The sequence below is a fragment of the Cornus florida genome, unplaced genomic scaffold (genome assembly GCF_030987335.1).
Source record: "Cornus florida cultivar Cherokee Brave unplaced genomic scaffold, ASM3098733v1 CherokeeBrave_3.0.0_Hap2_Chr04, whole genome shotgun sequence".
Taxonomy (NCBI): Eukaryota; Viridiplantae; Streptophyta; class Magnoliopsida; order Cornales; family Cornaceae; genus Cornus; species Cornus florida.
Genome location: NW_026775574.1, coordinates 17,621,984 through 17,644,311, shown reverse-complemented (window position 1 = coordinate 17,644,311; position 22,328 = coordinate 17,621,984). Strand labels below are relative to the sequence as shown.

At 38.4% G+C, this 22,328-nt stretch overlaps 2 protein-coding genes across 2 annotated transcripts; both read left to right on the top strand.

Moving 5' to 3' along the window:
- Positions 1-287: 287 nt before the first annotated feature.
- Positions 288-1,620, top strand: LOC132304792 (uncharacterized). The gene is made up of 2 exons (XM_059802511.1): positions 288-889; positions 1,314-1,620. The coding sequence occupies exons 1-2, from the start codon at positions 288-290 to the stop codon at positions 1,618-1,620; spliced, it is 909 nt and encodes a 302-aa protein (XP_059658494.1).
- Positions 1,621-19,771: 18,151 nt separating this feature from the next.
- Positions 19,772-21,412, top strand: LOC132304791 (protein FAR1-RELATED SEQUENCE 5-like). Its single transcript, XM_059802510.1, has 3 exons — positions 19,772-20,019; positions 20,080-20,662; positions 20,786-21,412. Exons 1-3 carry the CDS (start codon positions 19,772-19,774, stop codon positions 21,410-21,412), a joined length of 1,458 nt encoding a protein of 485 aa, XP_059658493.1.
- The last annotated feature ends 916 nt before the right edge of the window (positions 21,413-22,328 follow it).

The window sequence follows — 22,328 nt, the reverse complement described above, 5'->3', positions numbered from 1 at the left end:
AAGAGTTCTGGCACCAATTCGAAACACTTCGTCAAGTGAATGAGGCCAGCATGGACCAGATTACTCTGCTTCAGTAGAGAAACAATGCTCTTCATGCAGCTATGGCTCACGTAGCACCACAGCCACCACCAGGTGACGCGGCGGCACCTCCCCTTAACCGCAACATTCCTCTAGTTAACGAACCTCAAGCCAATGATGGTCGGGCTAACGAGGGTCAGCCTAATAAAGTTTAGCAAGAGCAGAGGACAAAAACCAAAGCGGTCGCTTCGAGCAATCATCCTCATCGCATGCAGGACAAACAGGCCGAGTCCAGTCATAAGCTTACGGTATGGACTAATGGCATTCCGGATGGCGCTAGTGTCCAGGAGACCTTTGACGAGAAGAGGCTCCTGAAGATCCAGACGCCCGCTGAGATAGCCAGGGAGCATAAGAACTCTCTAGTGAAAACTCCGTTCATTGGTGATATTTACCTTGTTGACAGACCCAAGAAATTCACCATGCCTTCTTTCACTCAGTTTGATGGCACAGGAGATCCTTCTCATCACCTCGACCACTATTCACAAAAGATAGCTCTAGACAATCACAACGATACATTTATGTGTAAGGTTTTCTCGACTAGTCTAACGGGAGCCGCATTGGAATGGTTCAAGAATAGGCCACACAAGTCTATCCCGAACTACGAAACTTTATACGCTATGTTCCTAGCACAATACTGCAGAAACAAGAAGCAGAAGAAGACCATCTCTAGTCTCTTCACTATAAGGCAAAAGAGAGTAGAAATGAGACAGGATTTCCTGTCCAAATTTAACATGGAGGCCTCGAAGATAGCAGATTGTCATCCTGAGACTGCTATAGAAACATTCAAGATCGGCATAATCCGAGGAACTAAGTTTTATACCTCCCTAGTCAAATATTCCCCCCCAGACATGCAGACTCTCAATGATAGGGCACAAATCTACATTCGACTTAAGGAGAATGTAGCCTACCGAGCATAGCATGCCACCCTCGTCACAGTGGAATATAAGCCTCAAGAAAAAGCTTCAAGTTTAAAAAGTCAAAGTAGCTAGCATGCCTTAGCACTAATCACTCAGGTACCTGAGAAGAGGCAAAGGACAGGAAAGATTCACACCTCTTCATACCGTCTTGGCTCTGCTATTTGCAGAAAACAAGGTGAGATTTGTAGCCCCTCAGCCAATGAGGCAACCCTTGGAACAAAGGGACAAAAGCAAGCACTGTGTCTACCATAGAGATTACGGGCATACAACCAATGATTGCAGATCCCTTAGGCTGTAAGTGAAAAACATGATAACCAGAGGTGAGTTAGTAGACTACCTCACACCAAAAGAGTACGTGAAGCCTTGGGAGGTTAATCCTTGGAAAGTGGAGGGCAATCAAGTAAAAGTCATTCATGTGATATATGGGAGATCAGAGGACGACCAAGAGTCGGAAGAAGTGTACCGATCCAGACTGAGGGCAGCTCACAAGCTAAGGAAGTTATCCTCAGTAAACACTATCACTTCGGGCAGTATCAGTAATGGGTTCGGCGATGGAGATTTATCCAGAGTTCAATTTCCCCACGAGGATCCACTAGTCATTAGTCTTCTGGTGCCAATTGCATGATCAAAAGAGTTTGGTTGACCCGGGTAGTAGCGCCAATATTATCACAAAGACGGTCTTTGAGCAACTGGAGATCCCATCATCATCAATTCGGCCACCTCTAGTCCTTTGATGGGGTTCGATGGCCCAAAGGTGGACCCCATTGGGGTAATTGATTTATCTGTCACTGCGGCGAAAAGGACATTGAAGGAAAACTTTGTTCTGACAAAAATCCATCCATCCTATAATCTTATTATGGGAAGAGGTTGGATCCACCGAATGAATGGGGTCTCTTCTACCCTTCATCAGGTGATGCGATGCTTGTCTCCGAACGGTAAAGAGGTTATTAATCTTTGGGGAGATCAGGTCGCTGCTAAAGAATGCTACATACTGACATTGAATGAGGCAAAGAAAAGAATCAAGCAGTCCCAGCCAGTTGTGACCCCCAAAAGTATTTCCAAATAGCAATTACAGAGCCCTCTGCCCAAGTACTTGAAAGCAGATGAGGGAATCGAAGCTACAAAGCCTATCGAGGAATCTCTCGAAACCATCGAAGTTGTCCTCGGCGATCCTCAGAAAATTACTTATATAGGCTCTTCCCCTAAAGCCAAAGAGAAGGAGATATTAATTGATGTCATTTAACGGAATGTAGATGCGTTTTCCTGGAATCATTCCGATATGCTTGGAATCAGCCCTTCAATCTCATGCCATAGCCTAAAGGTGGATTCGGCATTCAAATTAGTTAAGCAAAGACATAGAAGGTTCGCTCCTGAGCGCAATCGAATCATTGCTGAAGAAGTAAGCAAGTTGCTTCAAGCAGGTTTTATCCAAGAAATGCATTACCTACAATAGCTCTCGAACGTAGTAGTAATTTAGAAAAAGAATGAAAAATGGAGAGTTTGCATAAATTTTACCAATCTCAACAAGGCTTGCCCTAAGGATAGCTTTCCACTACCCAAGATAGATCAGATAGTTGATGCTACCACTGGTTATGAAAGACTCACATTCCTCAATGTGTATTCTGGGTATAATCAGATCCCTATGAATCCAAAGGATGAAGAGAAAACCGCTTTCATAACAGAGAAGGGCACCTATTGTTACAAAGTTATGCCCTTCGGACTTAAGAATGCTGGGGCAACTTACCAACGTCTCATTAATAAGATCTTCGATGAGATGCTGGGAAAAACGGTAGAAGCTTACATCGATGACATGGTGGTTAAAAGCGTGAAGAAGGAGGATCATCCTAAGCACGTCCAGGAAGTCTTCGACACTTTGAGAAGGTACAACATGAAGCTGAATCCTTCCAAGTGTTCTTTTACGGTCTCTTCAGGCAATTCCTCGGCCATATTGTCAATAAGAGAGGAATAGAAGTAAGCTCGACTCAAGCTCAAGCCCTCATACAGAATCAGGAACTAAAAACTTGCAGGGAAGTACAGGTTTTAACAGGCTGAATCGCAGCTCTTAGCCACTTTATATCTCGCTTGTCAGATAAGTGTAAGCCATTTTTCGATGCCATAAGATCGAAGAATAAGGATTTGTGGGGACCTTAATAGCAGGAAGTACTCAATCGGTTAAAGTATTACATGGCTAAACCACCAATCTTGTCTACTTCGAACCCTGGTGAAGCCTTCATCATGTACTTAGCAATCTCCAGTATAGCTACCAGCGCCGTGCTAATCTGAGAAGAAGAAAAGAATCAGTACCTAATCTTTTACACAAGATGATGACAAATGCTGAAATAAGATATAACAAAGCAGAAAAGATCATACTAGCCTTGGTGTACGTAAAGAGAAAGCTTCGGCACTATTTTGAGTCTCATAGCATCGTGGTCCTTACCCACTACCCTATGTGAACTATTCTTTCCAAGCCAAATTTATCTAGAAGAATTACTAAATGGGCAATTGAACTCAGTTCCTTCGACATAGCATATGAACCAAATATGTCACACAAAGGACAGGCGTTAGCCGATTTTCTCCTGGAATATGAGGATAAACCCGAAGAGCCTGAGCTTCTTGAATCGCAGTGGGAGCTTCGGGTAGATGGTTCCTCGAATCTAACCAGTGCAGAGGCTGGAATCGTTATTACAATCCCTGAAGGCACCAAGCTATAACAATCAATTCGCTTGAATTTTTCTGCCATAAACAATGAGGCAGAATATAAGGCCTTGTTAGCTAGACTTCGGTTGGCAGATCAGCTCCAGGTAAATTGTCTAAAAGTTTTTAGTCACTCACAACTCATTGTGAATCAGATGACAGGAAAGTACTAGCCTAAAGAAGAAAGAATGAAAGCATACAAAGAGGCTATAGAGAGTGCTACATGTGGATTCGATCAAATAGAATTCCATCAAGTACCTCGAGAAGAGAATTCTGAAACAGATCAACTGGTCACAGTGGCATCTTCCTCAGACGAAGATTTGGTCTTGATAGTGCCGATCAATATCCTGGACGAACCTAGTATAAGTCCTCGGCAGGAGATAATGGTGATCCCGGAAGCTTACCTTAAGCACGGAACTCTTCCGAATTAGAAAGCCGAGGCAAAGAAAGTAGGGTTCGCCACAACCAAATACTCCATTATAAATAACCAACTGTATAGAAAATCATTCTCAAGTCTTTACCTGAAGTGCTTAAGCCCAACTGAGGCCCTCACAGTATTAAAGCAAATTTATGACGGCGATTGTGGCAACCACTCCGGCGGCAAATCCCTCATATATAAGGTTCTAACTCAAGGCTACTTCTGGTCATACCTGGCTCAGAACGCTGAAGAATATGCCAGGAGATGCGACAAGTGCCAGCAACATGGCCCAATGAAACATCAGCCTACTAAAGATTTGCACGCAATGGCAAATCTATGGCCATTCGCACAATGGGGGATTGATATGGTCGGACCTTTACCCAAAGCTGTGGAGCAAAAGGAATACATGTTACTAGCCACGGATTACTTCACGAAGTGGGTAGAAGCAGAGTTTATTCAAGTGTGACTTATGAGCAAGTGAAAAGCTTTTTATGGAACAACATAATTTGTCGATTCGGAGTGCCGAAGGTTATTATGATGGACAACGGCAAGAACTTAGACAACAGAAGTACAAGAAAATTCTTTGCCGAACATGGAATTAGGCAGAAGTTGGCCGCGGTTAGTCATCCACAAGGAAATGGTCAGGCTAAAATAACTAACTGAACCATCTTTAACTGTCTGAAGAAAAAATTGAAGCAGTTCAAATCAAAGTGGTATGAGAATCTACCTAGGGTATTTCGGGCATACCGAACCACCCCACACCGGCCAACGGGGGAAAGCCCCTTTGCAATGGCCTATGGGTCCGAAGTTGTCATCCCCACGGAATTAGCAATTCCAATTTTTCGAACACATTTGTTGCTCGAAGGAAACAATAATAAACAGCTAGAGCATAGCCTTGACCTTTTGGAGGAGAAGCGAGATGCCACAGTAATTAAGCTCACTTCATACCAACAACAGTTGCGTAATAGTTATAACAAGCGAGTCAGATTCAGAAGTTTTGTAGTAGGCCATTTGGTGTTGAAGCAGGAAACGGCACAAGTAAAGAAGTTGCAACCCAATTGGATCAGACCTTTCAGAGTTACAGAAGTAGTAAGGAAAGGAGCTTACCAGTTAGCCGAAATTGATGGACGAACAATTGCACGCCCATGAAATGCAACACACCTCAAAAGGTACTATCATTAGACAATATAGTCAACTTATCTTTCTATAAATACGACTACTTATGGCCCACACAATAAAATATTCTTATTAATCTATATACGACTACTCATGTGGAACTATGTTAGATACACGACTGGTCAATAAATTCATGTGGGATACTACTTATTACTAATTTCTTTTTCGTCATAAGGGGGCAACACATATACCATACTATTGATATTAAGACAAAAGAAACTATAGTTTTTGGCTTTTTGGTTGTATTTTTATGCCACATCGATAAACTATTATTCTATAAGTCCTTTTACATAGGGGCATACTTGAGCATGAGCATTTATTGCAATGAGTGCCCATTGGAAATTAAGGCATGAACTTAAGTCATATATCCAAAGGACACTATTTGCAATATTTTCCATCATTTTTGGACACAAAGCCCTAATGTATTTAGCCCAAAGCATGTATTTCGTTGTGGTCCCACATCAGTTAAGTATAGCTTTTAGCTTCCCTTTATATAAAGAACAGTGAAAGTATTCAAGTGTATTGCAAAGAGGGCCCGCTGGTAATTAATAGTACCAGCGGGCATTCTTTGCAATAATCCTCTTTTTAAAATCCAGACTTATCGCCCAAAATACAAATTTTGTTGTTGTCCCACATATACTAGAAATGCAAAGGTGTATAGTTAATATAGTTATGGCACACCACGTCTGGTCGCCACAAAGAGAGTCTACGTGAAAGATAGTCTCCCAAGTAAATGCATGGGAGACTTCTTAGTCACGGTTACTCTTTTTCGTAGCCTCATATCATTTTTTAATCTTAGGCATGTCCTGCATACGTGGTATCTTTTCCAGCTCATGCCTCAAACCTCAAGAGTCCGATACAATACAATTCCTCTCAGGCTTATAGCCGAGGAACTATATGGCTCGAACCTCAAGAGTCCGATACAATACAATTCCTCTCAGGTTCATAGCCGAGGAACTACATGCCTCGGACCTCAAGAGTCTGATACAATACAATTCCTCTCAGGCTCACAGCCGAGGAACTACACGCCTCAGACCTTAAGAGTCCGATATAGTACAATTCCTCTCAGGCTCATAGCTGAGGAACTACACGCCTTGGACCTCAAGAGTCCGATACAGTACAATTCCTCTCAGGCTCATAGCCGAGGAACTACACGCCTTGGACCTCAAGAGTCCGATACAGTACAATTCCTTTCAGGCTCATAGTCGAGGAACTACATGCCTTGAACCTTAAGAGTCCGATACAATATAATTCCTTTCAGGCTCATAGCCGAGGAACTACATATCTTGGACCTCAAGAGTCTGATACAATACAATTCCTCTTAGGCTCATAGCCGAGGAACTACATGCCTTGGACCTCAAGAGTTTGATACAATACAATTCCTCTCAAGATCATAGCCGAGGAACTACATGCCTTGGACCTCAAGAGTCCAATACAATACAATTTCTCTCAGGCTCATAGCTGAGAAACTTACCACCTCGGACGCTTCAAGCCTGAAGTTATGTCAATAGGTCTGAACCCAAGTGAAGGCAGAAATTCTTTATGGCTGTCACACCTACATGCCCTTATACTTGGCCCAATAGTGTACAACCCATAAAAAAATTTATCCCACATCTCAAAAAAATAAAAAACATGAATGCAATATATAGTGCAATCCCATACTTATTGATCGTCAAGAAAGGTGCCCCTTGATAAATAGGTCTTCAAGCGAAATCACTCAATCAGAGACCAATATATCAAGTGACCCTCTTTCTTGAGCATATCCTTTTTAAAATCCTCAGGTCATGATGACATGAATGCTGCACATACTCCAGAAAGTTGAGAATTCAAAGGCATCAATAAGATTCTTCTAAGGTACACGTAGAGGTCAAGGAGTCACACTCCAGACCTCAGAAGTCTAAAGATACTTGTCAAACACATGCCTCAGATCTCAAGAGTCCGAAGGTATCAAAACATTTCTTTAAGGCAAGGAACTTCACGCCTCAGACACTAAGAGTCTGTGACATTTTATTCTCAAAATCCATGAAGTTGATCAATACACTTACTAAGTCAAGTAAGTAGTTTGTCCTACATCGAAATAATACAAGGAAAAACAAGTATTTATATACTTATTCTACATAAGGTCAACGGCAAGAAGGGTTCCCTTGATGGTTAAATCACTAAATGGTACAACCATCTCAAGCTAATAGCTTGACTGTAATAGGAGTTCCCTTCTTACTACCATCCCTGTTTTTACCTCGGACCATGAGGAGTCGGAAGCTTCAAGTGCTTCGGACTATGAGGAGTCAGAAACTCCAAGAGAAAACAAATTTTTCTCAAGAACAAGAAAGCTGCTCAGCACAAATATGCACATCTGAAGTACTAGAAAATATGCAGATTCTAAAAAATTAAATATCAAAGTTATTACACATATTGTTCGCATAAATAAAATCTAAAGCAAGTACATAGATTCACTTCCTTTTGGGGTCAAAAGGAACAGAGTTGAAAGCATCCACCACGGTCGGGCTTGAAGCTGTAGGTATTGAAGGGCTTGGAGCTGCTGGAACTAAAGAGCTTGATGCTGGAGGATCCCCTTGATGAGACTTCACCATCTCGGCGAATAACACCTTAGCTTCTTGGGCCTTCGGACCTTCATCATAAGGGAAAGATACCCCCATATCAGCATCAAAAGCATCAGGGTCCTTCTGTTTATCATTTGAGCCTTGGTTAAAGCCGAACCGAAAGGCCTTTGCACTTGACAAGTGCACCAAGGAAGAATAGCGTTCCTGCATCTGCTTTTCGGCAAGTGTGCAAGTATTAACCGCATCCCTCCACTGCAGGTTTTCCGCCTCCAGCCCTTTCACATTAACCTTAGCGGTTGCAAGTTGGCTTTTATACACGTCTCTGGCGTCATAAGCCATCTTGACGTCCAAGAGGGCGTGAGAAAGCTTCTTCCTAGCAACCTCTAGCTCCTTCTCCATTTTCTGGATATAAATGGATTGAGCTTTAGTTGTGGCGTATAGGGCCATAGTATGGTACATGTTCTACAAAATCAACAATGGCGTAAGTGATATGAAAAGAAAGTCAATTAAATATCAAAGTAGAAACAAAGTGCAAACCTCCATAGCACGAACAGGGGCAAAAGGAAGCAGCTGGTCCAGCCCCATGTTCCTAATGATCTCTTCATCTTTGGGCAGCCACATCCCTTGAGCTACTGCCAAAGCAGCAGAAGGATTAATGACTACAGAATCTCCAAAGTGGAGAATTGACTTGTCAACTCTAGAAAAAATGGGCGTTCAAGGTTCTCCAGCTTCAGCTAGGATGTAATCCCTAATTTCAGCCTTAGGGTCAGCTTCATCAGCCTTCTTCCCTTTGCTTTTGTAGGGGTTAACACCTTTACCCTTGCTTGTTGAGGGATGGTTCTGCCTTTTCTTTTTTAAAGGAGGTTCTTCAGTCTCCTTCTCCTGCTCAGTTGAATGGATTACTATGAGGGGCTGGTCTTCAGCTGCCATCTTTTTAAGAGCCTTAGCTATTTTCTTCTCCTCGTCAGTTAGAAGAAAGCTATCAAAGGAAGGAAGTGCCAAGTCTATGAGATCAATAGCTGCAGTACTGGAGGCGATTTCTTTAAAGTTGGACGAAGAAAGCAACTCCGCAACATATGGGGGATCACTCCAAACCTGCTCTTCGAGAAAGGTGAGCCCGTTCTTCGCTACAAAGGAGGGGAAGGTTGCTGAAAAAACACCAAGAAATTCATAAGTGTGACGAAAGAGTAAAACTTGACATAGGAAGCAACCAGAGCACTTGTCATGAAGGGAGGGAAAACATTCTATACCTAACTTCCCAAATTTGCGTGGGATTGGGAGTTTGCCCGATTGATACACAGCCCAATTCCCTTTAACAATCATCATCCTCTCTTTCCATTTTTTTCTCGAAAGTAGAAAGGTCCGTACATATCCTTTGTTGAAGAGAGGAAGTAAAATAAAAATGACCAAGCTCGGTCCCATGCCTGGAGATGGTGTAGGTAATCAATAGGTCAGCAAGAGTCGAGTCAAGACTCTCTGGCCTTCGGCGAACCAAAAGTGCCAGACTACTCGAAGAAATTTAGGGTTTACTTAAAGGGGGCAAGGCCTAACTTATTGAAGACCAAGTGATAGAAGGGATGAAGAGGAAATCGAAGAGCGTTAAGGTGCCCAACCAATAAAATCAATTCATTCTCTCCGACGCCCTCACTGGAACTGAAATCAGCCTTCGAGGGGTATTCAACAATTTCTACCCCTTCAGGGATTTCAAATTCCTCCATTACAGACTCAATGGTGAACTTGAGACGCCGAATAGACAAAATCGTCCTTTTCTTCTCTTTGGTGAAAACACTACCTGACCTGGAAGTTGATACTTCAGCTTGAGGTAAGGAATCCTCTATTCGAATAACTGAGTCGTTTGCAAATGCAAGGGGCTCAGAAACTCTAGAGGGAGGAACCCTAATGAGAATAGGGGAATGCGAAGGTGTGGACTTAGAGTCTACAATCTCTATATGGTCGTGAGTGGGTGAAGTACTCATGGTATGAAATCAAAGAAATAGGTGAAGAACTAACCTGGTTTAACGACAAAGCAAAGAACGCAGTAAGCACAGCGAAGGCAAAAGCAAGTCTTGAAGAAGCTCTTGGGACAAAATGGCAACAAACACTCCTTGAACCGCCTCTTGCAAAATAGGCAACTGTGCAACTTCAATTTCCTTTTAATTATGAGCCGTAGTCCAATTAAACAGAAAATTGGGGGCAAAGTGTGGAGGGAAAAATCGCCCTCCAATGAGGATCGTCCACGTCATCACATTGCAAATTTATATTCTTTGATATATTGCGAGAGCCCAATCCGGGTCGAGCCCAAATTGAGTCTTCCTTTAAACCAAGATCACTGGCACTAGTCTTCCAACCCATTATTCAAGCTCAGCTAGCCCAAGATGTATCCGGTCCAAACTATTTGAGCATGAACGAGTCCTGCTAATCAAAGGATTCATCATAGAAGGAAAACTCTATACAAGGAAAGTTTGGCATGGAAAGAATTATGAAAATGAAACCAAATTATAGAAGCCCAATCCTGGTCGAGCCCAAATTGAGTCTTCCTTTAAACCAAGATCACTAGCACTAGTATTCCAGCCCATTATTCAAGCTCAGCTAGCCCAAGATGTATCCGGTCCAAACTATTTGAGCATGAACGAGTCTTGTTAATCAAAGGATTCATCATAAAAGGAAAACTCTATGCAAGAAAATTTTGGCATGGAAAGAATTATGAAAAGGAAAGAACTCTAATTGTAAATAATGATGTATTTGGAATGAATTGGAGGATAAGCAAGGCGAGTTCTACCATAATTCCGCCACCTTTTTGTATATAAATAGAGGCCTAGACCTCTAATAAAGATCATCGAGCAATATACGCTTTTCTCTGAATAATTCTTATTGCTTATTATTTTATCTTGAGTGAGTTGCATTATTTCTTTTAAATTATTTTGTAGAGAGAAATTTTGCACCTATAGTGGCATATCAGCCGATACGTCACATATAGGACGATAAAGCGAATCATGCTTTGAAGTAGTCCATTCCTTCTCATGACTGAATTCCCTGTAAAAATTAGGTAACACAGAATGAGTGATATCCCTGAAAATTAGTTAAATTCAAAATAGTATACTAAATTCAATTCAATGTGTGGCTGAGTTACTTAAATTTCAATCCCCTCTACTCTATAATATATACTCTAAGTTCATAATGTCAATCATTTTAATCAAATATAAATTTTATTCAATTTTAAAATAATAATAATACTTGCTTTATACAAGCACAAATTTGCTCAGTGATGCTATTATAAATGGTTTTCATTGACTTTATGGCTATTATAAACTACAACATTATTTAGCAATTGAAGTAGTGTATTATCAGATTGGGTTATAAACAAATTATAATTTCTTGATAATCGACATTTTCATTATTATATTCTCAAGAAGTTATGATCAGAAACTCACTACTCAACCAACAGCCAGTGGTTTAGTGATACTAGGCTCTTACTTCTTAAAGGAGGGTTAGGAGTTCGAACCTCAGTGAAAGTAAGTGTGTGAGTACCAACTAGAAAAAAAAAAAAAAAAAACACTCACTGTTCATTATTATTATTATTGACACCAGCTGTTAATTAATTCATTTATACAAAATTACTATTGAACAGTATAGGTAAGATATGGATAATTTATTCTGAAATGTATGTTTAACAAGTATGCACAAACAAGTCAAAAAATAAGTTAAATTTGGTCCATAAAGGATGTCATAAATAATTTTCATGTCAAAATAATTAATAATAATAATAATAATAATAATAAACAACTACTAAAAGTCACATTTGGTTAAATGGATCACGTACTCATTTTAAGGACAATAAAGCTAAAACGACTTTAAGAGATTTTGAAAGAAGAAATTAAAGTTGTTAGAATGGTGCAAATATTGATCTATAAAATTAAATGAAAAACAACAATAATATTATAATATAAAAAATTTTCAATACATTAGAAAAACAATTGCATATTAAGATGTGACATAAACAGAAAAATTAAACTGCACTTGAAACGTACCTTTATTTTTATTTTTTTTGAAACTACTCATTCCATTCTATTTCTATCTTTTTGTGATAGAAATTTTTTGCAATACCTATAAATCAAGGAGTAAAATATTTGAAAAATTGGAAAGCGTTAACAAGAATAGTTAATAAACAGGGCAAAGAAGAGCTTACCCTTTGAAGAAAGACAACTCTACAATGGAAGCCATTGATGTCTTTAAATTAGAATGGAGAGAAAAAGCTAGGGAGATTCTGTATTTAAAGAGGGACATGCAAATTCCTTTAACTCTCGAGTGAATAAATGCACTCTAGAGTTGTGGGTGGTTGTTAGACTTAATTAGCAGTACACTCTCTGCACCTGCTAGTCAAAAGCTCAGAGGTCAGTCTTGACTGGTAATGTACATAGGTGCTCTGTGTAGTGAGTCTTATGACAGTATTGAAATGATCGAGGATAGAAGAGAAAAGATATAAGCCGTCGGATGCATTGATTGAATGTTGATCTCAATAATGTTTCTTGTCATTTTGTGTAGGGGGTAAGTGCAAAAAAACACCCTGTATTTTTAAAAATGTGCACATAATATCCTTGTTGTTCAAACTTTACCCCTCTAATTTCAAAAAGTTGTAAATAAGGGCTTCTGATCAGCAAATTTGGCATGTGTCGTGCTTGTGACCAAAAGTTGAGCTTTAATACCAAAAATATCCTTTTGCACTACCCAAAATACCCCTTTGAAAATACAAGGGTTTTTTTGCACACTTTTGCACTACCATTTTTCTCCCTTTTCAAGCATTCTCCTCCAATGCCTTCTCTCTAAAATCAATTGTTTTCTCTCTCTAAAATGAATTCTATTGAGGAACAATAGAAAATGCATTTGAGTTTGAATCAACTGAATTATCTTAAGTATAAAAATCATAATCAATATGAGGATGAACAACCTATATATATATATATATATATATATATATATATATATATATAGACACACACACACACACACACACGGATATGTAGGAACACAATTGAAGTCTGATATGCAAGAATACAAGTGAAGCTCACGTGCTTGATGGACATAGAAGGAGTCATGGACGTATCGCTAGTTGAGTTACTGAAAATCCTTGTCGGTTTGGTTACTGAACCTTCGCCAGTTTGTCCGATTTAAGAGATTCTGGGCTTTCACCATTTTGATGAAAGAAGCCATCGCTGGAGCAGTCTGATCTCTCTCTCTCTCTATATATATATACAAATATCAAAATCTCATTTTTCGTTTAGTTTGTTTCCAAGATTTTCGGACTACAAATTTTCTTACTTGCCCAAGTGCACTAGGACTTGAATTATAGGCAATATCACTTGGATCAAGGCAGTCTGTTAGTATCTAGAATTGCATCAAATGAGAGCAAGAACGGGAACTTCTTACTACCGGCTTGAATGAATGAATTCATCAAGCCCTTTCAAATACGTGTGACAATTGGTAATCCGATCATTCCATGTGGCTGTTGCGGTTAAAGCCCCGGAACCAGATTGATTCAGAGGGTGAAAAAAGCACGATACAAGACAGGGAATCAGTGCAAGTATTAGTATGGGCTGGGATTTCTTTCCCAAAATCAAAAAGATATATATATATATATCACTATTTCTACCACCATCATCACCACCCAATCGGATCCACGATGAACCCAATCGCACCCAAAAGAACCCCAAATCAAACCATCACCATCATCGCATACAACTTGCAGAGCCTTAATCGAACCCAACACCACCACCATCACCATTTTGAATTGTCTACAAAACCTAATTGAAACCCAACAGCACCACCATCGGTTACGCAACCAAACTCAGTGTTGACAAATGCTTCCCGGATTCAATGGAGATGCACAAACAAAGCTTCGTCGGCTTCAACGGACATTGTGCAGTGATTGTACTCATCTTCAACTATTCTGCTACAATCACCATTCGTGACGATGATTTAAATCTAAAGAAGCGTCGTTGCAAGAACAATTTTGTGCTAGTACATCTAATTCTCATTTCATCTTTCGACCTAGTTGGTTTTTCTGCGATTTTCCAATTGGGTCTTTCTGCTTTGTTATATGGTCGTGTATATACACGTACATACCCTCATACACAGGTTCAATGTTTGATGTTGGCTGGATCGATGAGCTCGGCCGATGAGACAATGACGTTGGCAGTGAGAAAGGGGGTGAGCAGTGGTGGTGATGAAGCATGGTTGATGGATGATGGTATAATGAGAATGACTAAATGACGTAGTTTGCAATTGTGCTTTGTTTCATTATCCAAAACAATGTAGTTTAGGTCAATGTCCATTTGGGTAATTTCAACTTCTCTAATTTTTTTTTATTATTGAATAAAGAATATTGGGGGGTATTTTCGTATTTTTACCTACCCCTCTAACAAAAAGCCCTTATTTGTAACTTTTTGAAACTAAAGGGGTGAAGTTTGAACAATAGGGGTGTTATTTACACAATTTTTAAAATACAGGAGTGTTTTTTGCACTTACCCCTTTTGTGTAGTTTGCTTCTTGAAGCCAAAGGCACAAAGGCTTTATTGTGACAACTCAAATGAGATATGCTCTTTGTGGAAGAATTTATATACACGTAGTATTTAACTCCTATATCTTTAATACGTATTTAATCAAAAGATGGCTACACGCGAGAATGCATATTAAATAATATATATATTTAAGTTACACTTTTTTAATACTTTAAGTTTTTAGAATAAATAGATAGTTAACAGTCCTTAATATAAATTTGCCCCAATTAGTGTTAAGGGTCTCTAATCGTGAAATGATTTTTCTTCTATCATAGTAGCACATCTTGTCAAACTCTGTTTACTCTCTTATACCAAACACTCGAACTCAAACTATGTATACAAAAGAAATATAGTAAGAGAGAAAAAGAGAACCGAACCAACAAAAATTGCAGCCAAAGGGGATATTTATAAATTTCTTGGTACCGATTCGGGTTTGGTATGGCACTAGTTCAGTCAACCCGAACCGCTAATGGTTGCACCAGTTCAGTAAACTCGAACAGTCACACCATTTCCAAACCATCAGCTATGCTACTATTTGCGGTATTTCGTTGTTATTTTGAGTGCAAACAGTTATTCCTATGAGCCCTTAGCGCTATCGAACCAACCATGCACCAACTTAGAGAAGAACACATTCCAACGTGGGCCGTCTTAAACACTTTGTGGGACCACAATAATTTTTAGTCATAAATAAGTCAGATTTACCTCAGAACCATAATGTTGTTTTAGTGAACTAAAGGAAACATCTAAAAATACGGTGATCTCTAATGTTTTTTTGTTTTATAAATAGAAGCAATGTCAAAACCAATACAAAATTTTGGAATTCATGTCTCAAAAAAATGAGAAAACCTAATCAGAGGGCCATCGGTCTTATCCAGCTGGAAACTCTCCTACTCTGTGCCAACAACCTTTGACATGATTGAAATCTTCCATAACAATTTTTAATAATTTTCGTTTCTCAAATTGACCCGAACGAACGGAGAGGAGAAGAAAGGATGTCGCTAGTTAATGCGTTTGAATTGTACACGTCGTCCTTTCTCTTACCATATGGAGCGGCAAATAAATGAAGGAAAAAATAAGAAACAGTGTGAGAATCTATACCGATTCCAAAACCCTTCCTGCAAGACAACCGTTACATAAAACCCTAAATCAAGACATATCACCTGTTCATGATTTGACCGATGGTTCTACAATTGGAGCCCTAATTGAATTACATCTCACATTTTCGACTTCAAATGGGCAGATTCAGATGGTTGGCAATAAGCTCCAAGCCTTTGTTGCTAAATTGGATGATAAATTTAAGAATCATTTGTATTTATCTGATTAGTTTCCAGAAAATGTTTAATTTATTAGTTAAATTAGTATTTATCTGATTTTCAAGAAGAGATGGGCCAACTCATGTAGATTAAGGTGCAAACCAGGCACAAAAACTGAATTAAAAAGGGTGCAAACTCACCCACACCACATTAATGCCAAAAAATGGCGTGTTGCTAGACATTAAAAAGAACTCAGTTTCAGCAGTTTCAGACCAAAAAAGAAAGTTTACATCACATTAACTGAATAAAAAAGGCCACAAAACTGAATTAAAAAGGGTGCAAACTCACCCACACCACATTAACAAAAAAAGGCGTGTTGCTAGACATTAAAAAGAACTCAGTTTTAGCAGTTTCAGACCACAAAAGAACACCACCACCACGATATCAAGGAGTTAAAGAGATTTATTGCCGGGAGCTAAAAAGACTTTTATTTGTTGCCAGGAGGAGCTTCCGGAGGGGGAGGGGCACCACTGGAGCCTCTGGAGGAGTGGACGGCACTGGAGCCTCTGGGCACCGGCAAAGCTATGTACTCTAATATTTGAGTACCTACGTGAAGAAATACCCATATGAACCAGAGGACAAGCGAGGTTGTAGCAATCTCAACGCTTGTTTCAGCAACCCCAAAGCTTCAGCAACCCCCAGCTTCTTAATTTCCAGGAAGCATCCTTGCCAATATTGGCCATCTGCATATATATCTTGGTCGCCTCCTTTTTATCTTGTCCGCCTCCTTTTTTATCTTGTCCTCACCTGGATCTTTTTGGCCAGATCTTGGATCGTCACCTCATCTGCCGGCAGCAGACTAGCATGAACCCTAATAGAAAAAAAACAAAAAAAATATATCAAACCTCTCAAAGAAGAGGGGGAACTAAAGACATCTCAAAACCGACTACTAACACCGACCTGCCAAAGATATAACTTGTGGATTTGCATGTTGAACTTCAGATCCTTCATCTCTCACTAAACCCATTCTCTTTATGAAATATAAACGGAAACGCCAATTGACATGATCATATCGCTGGCATCCACGCTCATTAGCCAATAGTACTAAATACAAAATTTGCCTATTCCGAGAACCATTTTAAGTATCTAAAAAAACTCTACAAACCACAATTTAAAACTTGTAACCGAACTTTTTCCACTAATTTGTATATACTAAAAAAAGAAAGCATCAAATTCCAGCCAAGAAAATGAAAGAAATTAGAGTTAAACGAATTCAATATGGGTCTGTAGTAACTGTAGCTTTTGATAACATCTCACGCACTCAAGTATAAATGTTAAAGCACCATGTGTCCATAACTTCTTTTTTTTTTAATAAAAAATGAATAAAAGCTTAATTATTATCGTGTTTATGGGGTTCTTACATTTGTTCACATGGATGTGTGCTTGCAGTTTGGCCATCTGATCACACTTGAGAACTCATTTAAAGGATAAAGTAAAAAATGCCTTTAACTTTAAGATAATTTGTAATATGAAATTAAAGTAACTTGTTATAATGGTACAAATATTAATCTATCTATTCTATGAAAAACAACAATTAATGAAGTGTTTATCCAATACATGAGGGAAAAAATAAAAGTTTAGTATTAAGATGTGACAATAATATAAAAATTAAAATGCATTAGAAAACACGTACCTTCGTAAATTTTGCCCATACCACCCAATCCAATGAACTCCTTTTCTGCTATTGAAATTTTTTGTCTTACCTAAATTGTAAAGATCCACGGAATAAAATATTTAAAAACTTGATATTAATACTTATAATTAACTATTTACTAATAATAGCTTATGATAGCATAAAATCGGAATATTGATATGTAACAACAATAAACGTAGTGAGAATTAACAAGATCAGTCCCAAAAACACAGTGTGTGTGTGTATATATATATAATTAGGAAGGGAAAGAAGAGCTTACTGTTGCCATGCAGAAAGTATGAACAAAGTGTACAACTCCACAATGGAAGACACAAACCAGGGCCGGGGGCCTAATTCTCTTTCTAGGCTTCGTTTGGATACAGGAGAGAAAAGAAAGGAAATGATTATAAAAGAAAAGAAAAGAAAGGAAATGATAGATATAATAATATTCATATTTGGATGGATAGGAGAGAACAGAAAGGAATAGATAATATTCTTGTTTAGATGGATAGAAAAGAAAAGAAAGGAATGAATAATTTACCATTTTACCCTTCTCTCAACCAAGCTTACCCCTTCTCTCAAGGTTGCTTTTGTAATTTGCTCCATTTCTGTCCAAATCCCTCCAAATCTTGTCAATTTTGGAGAGACCAGGATCACCTCCACTCCCACAGTGCCTCATTTCCTCCATTTTGGGTCAATGAACAGTGTTAACCATGTTTGGGTAAAAAATATATTTTTGGAATACATAATTTTGGTGTATATATATAGATATGTATATGCTATTGAAGAATACCCTTTTTGTTCCCTCCTTTATTTCTTCTTCCTCTTCCCTCCCTCATTTCAGGCGACATTTGAAACACAAATAAAATCCCGCCCTAGCCTTCGTCTCTCCCAAAATATGAATGAAGCCATTTTAGAAATTTATTTCTTTCCAAATAGAATCCATAAGCAGCGATTATTGTGTAAATCAACCCAAAATTTGGATGCTACAAATTGTTTCCAAATAGAAGCAGCACTTCTGTTAGTCGCAATGAAATTGCAGATTCTGATTTCCTTCCAAAAAGAAGCAGCAGTGTATTTTCAAAGCTAAGTGGGAGTGTATTTCCAAATCGAAGTAGGAAATCACTTTATTTCCAACCCTAAGCAGGTACGATTCATAATTTTGAGATTTGATTTTGAAGGAAATCATCTTGTTTCCATAAACACTAAATTGCAGAAACAAATATATATAGACACAATTTTGGTAAGAAACCCAAAAATAGAAAAGTATTGGTGAATTTGAATTAATCGCTATTTTATTGTGCAATTATTAGGGGTTTTAATATTTGTTTGTGAGGATAAAAAATGAGAGGATTTGTAGGGTACATAACTAGTCGGAAAAGAGTGTTTCATAGTGTTACAATGTTAAGAAAATGTTTGGTCATTGGGCTTGCATCGCAACATTTTCCTAAGTTGCATCCCAACTTTTTCCTAACAAGCATCCCAAATTCTTCCTTATCTACTTCCAATATTTTTATAAAGTGAGTCACAACATTTTCCTAACGTACATCCCAAAACCTAAAAATAGAAAATTATTGGCGAATTTGAATTGATCGCTATTTTATTATGCAGTTATTAGGGGTTTTAATGTTTGTTTGTGAGGATAAAAAATGAGAGGATTTGTAGGGTACATGACTGGCCAGAAAAGAGTGTTTCGAAGTGTTACAATGTTAAGAAAATATTTGGTCATTGCCATTGCATCGCAAAGCATTCCAAATTATTCCTTATCTACATTCCAATATTTTTGTAAAGTGAGTCATAACATTTTTCTAACGTATAAATCCATAAGTATTTGTAAAGTATATCCCAGAATTTTCCTAATGTGAATCCCAAAGGTTTCGTAAATCACATCCTAACTTCTTGAAAAAGTACATCCCAAATTTTTCCTAAGATGAGTTCTAACTATTTCGTAAGGTGAATCCCAACTGTTTGGTAATGTAAATCCCAAATTTTGCGTAATATTAATCCCAACATTTTTAGAAAGTGTATGTGAAATTTGCATCAGTTGGTTTGACATATATGTTATGTTGTGGCAACGACGATTTTTATCGTCGTTTGTCTGAGATATACTTGATTGATACATGCAAAGAAATAAAGTGAATGAGATATATGTCAAATTTAATTTCTCATACACGTGAAAAGGTTTTTTATTTGATTGGTCGTACATGTGAAAAGGTTTTGTATTTGAGTCATTGAGATGGAACATACTTGGGATGTAGAAGTAAAATAATTTTTTGTTAATTTAATATTTTGTGCATATGTAAGAAAAGGTTTTGTATTTGAGGTGTTCAGATGGAAGGTGAAGTAAATAATATCCAAGACACAACAAACGGACAAAACGTTCCTGTTGTATAACCGGAGGTGATTAAATGGAAACCAAGGTATAAAATGGAGTTTGATAGTGAGGAAGAGACATATGATTTTTACAATGCATATGGTGGTCGAATTGATTTTATCATCCTGAAGGAGTATGGCAATAAAGTTAATGGAAGAATTATATCAAGGGCATTAGTTTGTAGCAAGGAAGGTTTAAAGGGGACTAACAAACGAGATGTATTTAGAAAGACTCCCTGGGTTGAAACACGAACCAATTGCTGTGCACGAATGGTTATTAGATATGACAAGACAAAGGCAAAGTACATAGTTTCTAAATTTGTAGAAAGTCATAACCATCCATTTATAATTGTTTAATGCAGCCACATGATGCCGTCCCAGCGACGAATTTCCTCAGTCCAGGCCATCGATGTTGAGTTGGTTTCGGATTCAGGAGTTCCGGCTTGTAATGCATATGAGTTGATGGGAAGGCAGACTGGTGGCAAAGAATCAGTTGGGCACTTGAAAGTGGATCTAAAAAATTATCTAAGGACGCGAAGACAAAAGGAGTTTCTTTATGGAAAGGCGGTATGGCTTGTGAATTATTTTAAGACACGTGGTTGTGAAGATCCTTCGTTCTTCTATTCCTTGCAACTGGATACTGAGCAAATGATTACGAACATATTCTGGTTAGATTGTAAAATGATCATTGATTATAGCCAGTTTGGAGATGTTATCAGTTTCGACACAACGTATAAAGTGGTACACGATAACAGACCATTTGCAATTTTCTTAGGTATGAATCATCACCGGGAGACTGTTATGTTTGGAGCAGCCTTAATGTATGATGAGACAGCGGATTCGTTTGTCTGGTTATTTGAAACGTTCTTAAAAGTGATGGGCGGAAAAATGCCAAAGACGATTATTACAGATCAAGACGCTGCAATAGCGAAGGCATTAAAGCAGGTGAATAACTTTCATGCATCTCCACTCTTGTATTATTTCATGCTGAAAGAATCGTCTTATTTCAGTCATATTTTTTAGATTTGCATGTTTGTAACACGGGTATTAAGTTAATTAATCGTGCAGGTCATATCGGTGACGAAGCATCATTTATGTGTTTGGCACTTAATGAATAATGCGCAGAAGAACATACTATTTATATATATATGCGTTAAAGGAATAAAGAATGTCATCTCAAAATTAATGTTCCAAATTGAGGAGGAGGATTATTTTATCAGGGAATGGGATTTAATGATTGCAGAGTATGCCGTTGCTAGTAATAAGTGGTTTTCCACTTTGTTAGATTTGAGACATAAATGGGCCCTGTCATTTGTCAAACACGAATGGTCTGCAGGAATGAGTAGCACGCAATTGAGTGACAACTTCAATGGTCAATTGAAGTATTACCTTTCTAGACAACTTATTCTACTAGAATTCTTTACACACTTTGACAGATTGTTATCTAACAAGCGGTACAAGGAGTGTGAAGCCGAGTATGGCTTGGTGGAGAGGCAATCGGAACTAAAAACAAAGTGCCATATATTACGTCAAGTGGGGAAGATGTACACCAAGGCAATATTTCAGCTTTTCCAGGAGGAGTTTTTAGCTGCTCTTGCGAGTCAAGCTGTTATTAGTTGCAGTGACTTGGATAACAATGGACACCATGTTTATAAAGTTCCTGGTGAGGATGGGGTGCAACATCATTGTGAGTAGGACATTTGAAGATGAATTGTCATGCTCATGTTGTAAATTTGAAAGAGAGGGCTATTTGTGCAGGCACAGTCTGAAAATCCTTAAAGACTGCATGATTGTGAATGAGTTGTCTTCCCGATATATAATAAAAAGGTGGACTAGAAATGCTAGAGATGGCAGGTTGGAGGAAATTGTTTCCACCGACGTAAATCTGGATCCTCAACTTGAGATTAGGCGACAGCATAGGATGCTTTGCCATATTCTGACTGAAATATCTTTTATTACATCGCACGACCCCGAAGGATATAATAATCTATTAGAAAAAGCACTGGATTGGAAAAGAACAGTACAAATAACTTGTGGTCATAGGTTTGCAGAGAATTTGCAAGGGGTAAGGGAAAAAAATGGTGAAAAGCAACAGTGGAACAATTCTCATGTCCCTGAAAGTTAAAGATACCTCTAAAGGACGATTTAAGAGGCTGAAACCAACCATAGAGTTAAATAGTGGGAAAAGGAGGAAGTCAACGAAAGCAACAGGCCAGGTATACGTTACTATCGCACGCACTACTATTTCATTGTTTAACTATTTGAACATGCGAATAAAATAAATGAGATTTCATAACATTATATCCTTCGTCATAAAACACCCGTGAGTGGAAGAAACTACCATTTTCTATGTTTTAGATATCAAATGAAACCGTTGTTTTGGGAGACGCCGGTGGCAGTGATAGTCCGTTAACCCCGTCCTATGTGTTAGTGAATATGAGTATTATTGCGAGTATATTATATATAAGCAGTTACTGTTCATTCATGACTGTTGGTTAATATGTTGATTATATTTAAAAGTGCATTGACAGTATTTATATGAAATATTTTAGGGTGCAAAAGTTCCTGTCGAATTTCTCAATGAAGAATCTTACGTAACACCACCGGCTAT